At 38.9% G+C, this 3,389-nt stretch overlaps 1 protein-coding gene across 2 annotated transcripts; it reads left to right on the top strand.

Annotated features, from left to right (window-relative positions):
* LOC132030380 (uncharacterized) lies at positions 1 to 2,580 on the top strand. Of its 2 annotated transcripts, XM_059420000.1 has the most exons (4): positions 1 to 345; positions 628 to 949; positions 1,019 to 1,201; positions 1,306 to 2,580. In XM_059420000.1, the coding sequence occupies exons 1-4, from the start codon at positions 202 to 204 to the stop codon at positions 2,418 to 2,420; spliced, it is 1,764 nt and encodes a 587-aa protein (XP_059275983.1). In that variant the 5' UTR covers positions 1 to 201; the 3' UTR covers positions 2,421 to 2,580. The 2 variants fall into 2 exon arrangements, with proteins under 2 accessions (XP_059275983.1, XP_059275982.1); XM_059419999.1 differs by having other exon boundaries at positions 628 to 1,201.
* Positions 2,581 to 3,389: the final 809 nt, after the last annotated feature.

Below are 3,389 nucleotides of genomic sequence, written 5' to 3' on the forward strand. Positions count from 1 at the left end.
AATTGAAATTCCGCGAGTATATTACCTGTAAACATTGTATATGGACTGCCGCTCAAATTAAGCAGCATATATATCTAAGAAAATCAGAAGAAGATGGATAAGTCATAGCGGACAAGATGTTCCCGTTCTTTTCTTTTTATCCACTTTTTGCTATTTCTTTAGGTTTATGATCTTCACCGCCTGTACTACACACAAAAGGACATGATGAAGGATCTGAGCTGGAAAGAGTTGGATGGGGCTTATTTTAGCGGAGGAGGCCGACAAGGAAATCCAGTTACATTTGGAAATTTCATCAATCCTTCATCTATGTTTGTTAATCAGAAGAGAGTTTGCAGCATCCCTAAGGTAATTGAACATGATTTTTTTTTTTGTAACGTGCCAAGAGTCATTCTAGGTTTTTCTCCTTTTGGGTCTTCCTTTTGCTAAGCAGTATGTTTTGACGTAGCATTCGGAAAAAAAAAAACATGTATTGCTTACAAAGAAATCAGAGCAAGCGCTAAAGCAAGTAGTTGTCACTTTGACCTAGACAGATAACGTGTTGTTTTGGATCTTAAAAGATCCCTCAAGAGCATGTAGCTTTACTTGAGGTTCCTTTCTGTTATTGTTATATTTCTTCATGTGCATCAGGAGTTCAACTGGTCAAGAGAACAGCAAGGAACGTTTCCAGCTTTCCAGCAACGGCTTTCAAATCCTCAAATTTATTCCCCTCATTATCTTGATCATATTGATAGGGGGAACTTGAATAAGAGACATGGTTGCTGCAATAATCTAGAGAACTCAAGCGAGAAAAACCATTATTACCATGGTGGTGTGGCACACCATCCTGGGGAGGTTAATCTCTCATTGAACATTGGAAGGAACAATCTGAAAACAAGTGCCAGAACAAAGACCTTTGATCATATTATTGACTTGGAAGAATCAGATGAAACTCTACCTGATACTAAAACAGGTGGCCGAACAAAGACTTGGAATAATTTTATCGATTTAGAGGAATCAAACCAAACAGTGTCTAATGCAGAACTAAAGCCCCAGTCACCTCTGGGTTCTGCTCGTCTTTCTTATTCTGGATACAAACGTGATTACCAATGCACCCACGCTTACACAAATCACACTAAGGATAATTGGTTTGATGGGACTCCAAGAAATCATTTTGTTCCAGATGGCAGCACGAGTTGTTTGGAGCAGAACCCTTTAGCTGAAGGTCTGATGGTTCTTTATCCTCCGCTCATAGCTACAAACGTTACGAGCAAAGCACTATCAGTAATATGCTTCTCTATGTCTATCTAATTTGTATATATACTGCAGGAGTTGAACAATGTGAGCGGTCCCTCCTTCCTAGAGATATATCAGCAAAGGGCAAAGTTCTGTTTTCTGATGAAAGAGCTTTTCTAGACCTTAACAAATCCATATTTGATGATTCTTTTCACTCAGATGATCCTAGCTTGGCATGTTCGTCAAGTAGGGCTTCCTCAAGGGAGTCACACGAAATCCTTAATTTTGTGACTGGCAGCAGCCACGGCTATAAAATAATGGAAAACGTTGGAGTTGAACAGTTCGAGATAAACCTCAATCAGCCACTTTCAAACAGTAGCGGAAGTCCTTGCAGGCTCAGTAGGAATTCCGAATACGAAAAAGCTGACTTGACTGTCAAATTTCTAGATAGCGTTGATCAAGTTCCAAGCACACCAGAAAACAAAAGCAAGAAAGCCAAGCAAGATCCGATGTATTCTCCTGAATATAAGACTCAAGATTTTGTAAAGGATAGTGGTCCTGACAAATCTCTTTCGTCAGGCAAATCTTCTTGTTTTGAGGACATCTCAAGTGGCATAGAGACCATGCAATCTGGAACTCAAAAACTTGAAACGCTTCAAGCAAACAAATTTCCATGCCAGCTGGAGGATGTTGACTCTTCTGGTAATGATAACCAGATGGGAGAAACATCAGAAGTTGATGGTCAGATCATAAGAGGAGCAGTGTCCCTTGTCTATTTTGCATTGGAATGTTCCGAACCAAGCGTTGCTATTAGTATGATGAACAAGATTGAAGGTGAAACTACGGAAAAGCCACAGTGTTCTTCAGACACTTTTGAAGAAATGGTGCTCAAACAACCTGAAAGCTCCATCGACGACTGTTGTGTGACCTCAAATGCATTTGAATTTAATGCCACAGAGAGAAAGGACAACGGAATAACACTGAAGAGAGGAAGGAGAATGAAAGATTTTCAGAGGGATATTATGCCAAGTTTAGCGACACTTTCTAGGCATGAGATTTGTGAGGATGTAAAGATTATGGAGACAGCACTTAGATCAAGAGAATACAAGAAACTTAGGTCCAAAATGACTGGTGAACACAAGTGGTTCAATCCTGTGAGAAATAGGAGGTTTAGACTCAATTGTGTAGGCCGCAAGTATTATTTATGAACTATTGATTTGATCATTGATAGGAGGAAATAGTGACCAATTTAGCAAAGAAAGATAGGATGAAAGAGCTGTTATGAAACTTGTGACACTTGACCGTGATACAATTTGTTGACATCAATGTTAAAGAGTTCAATTCAGGATCATACTTAATTAGCTTTGTTTCTGTGTTTTGCCTTATCTCCATTTTCTTAAGCAACTACCTAATCTGAGGCTTCTAGGTGGATAATTGTATTGAATGAAAAGATTACAAAATGCAAGTTAGGGTGTTCACCACGCCTTGCTATATCTATGACAGAGAACAAACAATCCCCCTCCTCCTTCTATTACCCCTCCCCCCCACCCCCCACCCCCACATCCCATCTTATTACAAGTAGGTAAAACGATTCTATCTTGAATATATAAGATACGTATAAGATATGCAGTCTAAACTAAGAGGTCTGTTCCATCCTAGTATAGCGTTATACCACCAGATATGTGAAGAATATGAGTATATGACATAAAAATATCCAAATATAGGTATCAACCAAATGTTTCTGAATAAAAATATCCAAAATCTTGGAGGCTATGTATGATTCTGCAAGTTATCAGCCTTGATACTTCTTTTTGCATGGAGAGGCATTTTTGTAGTCTTTGAAAGAATGAGATAATCCTCATTTCCTCGCTTAGTTTTGCTAAACAATCAACTAATTGATTCCTTGTCAGCACAAATGTCCTAATGCACATCTCTAGCTTTTCCAGCAGTCTAACGATAACTTGCACCAGTCCATTTATGAATCTTTTCTAATACTTGCGTAGATGTATAACTTCTGTGCACTGATAATATATATGCATTTTATACCTATTGAGATAATAGTCAAAATACCCCCCAACGTTTGACCAAAATGCCAACTACACACCGAACCTGTGGTCACCCTATTACCCCCCGACAAATTTTTTCAGTAAAATGGCCCTTTTTGCTTGATGTGGCAG

The sequence above is a fragment of the Lycium ferocissimum genome, chromosome 9, assembly GCF_029784015.1.
Source record: "Lycium ferocissimum isolate CSIRO_LF1 chromosome 9, AGI_CSIRO_Lferr_CH_V1, whole genome shotgun sequence".
Classification (NCBI taxonomy): domain Eukaryota; kingdom Viridiplantae; phylum Streptophyta; class Magnoliopsida; order Solanales; family Solanaceae; genus Lycium; species Lycium ferocissimum.

Bases quoted from the DNA above. Each gene is read 5' to 3' on its own strand.
- LOC132030380 (XM_059419999.1), top strand. From the start codon at position 202: ATGATGAAGGATCTGAGCTGGAAAGAGTTGGATGGGGCTTATTTTAGC. The intron at 346-627 runs GTAATTGAACAT...CATGTGCATCAG, and splicing joins GAGTTTGCAGCATCCCTAAG to GAGTTCAACTGGTCAAGAGA. The intron at 1,202-1,305 runs GTCTGATGGTTC...TATATACTGCAG, and splicing joins GCAGAACCCTTTAGCTGAAG to GAGTTGAACAATGTGAGCGG.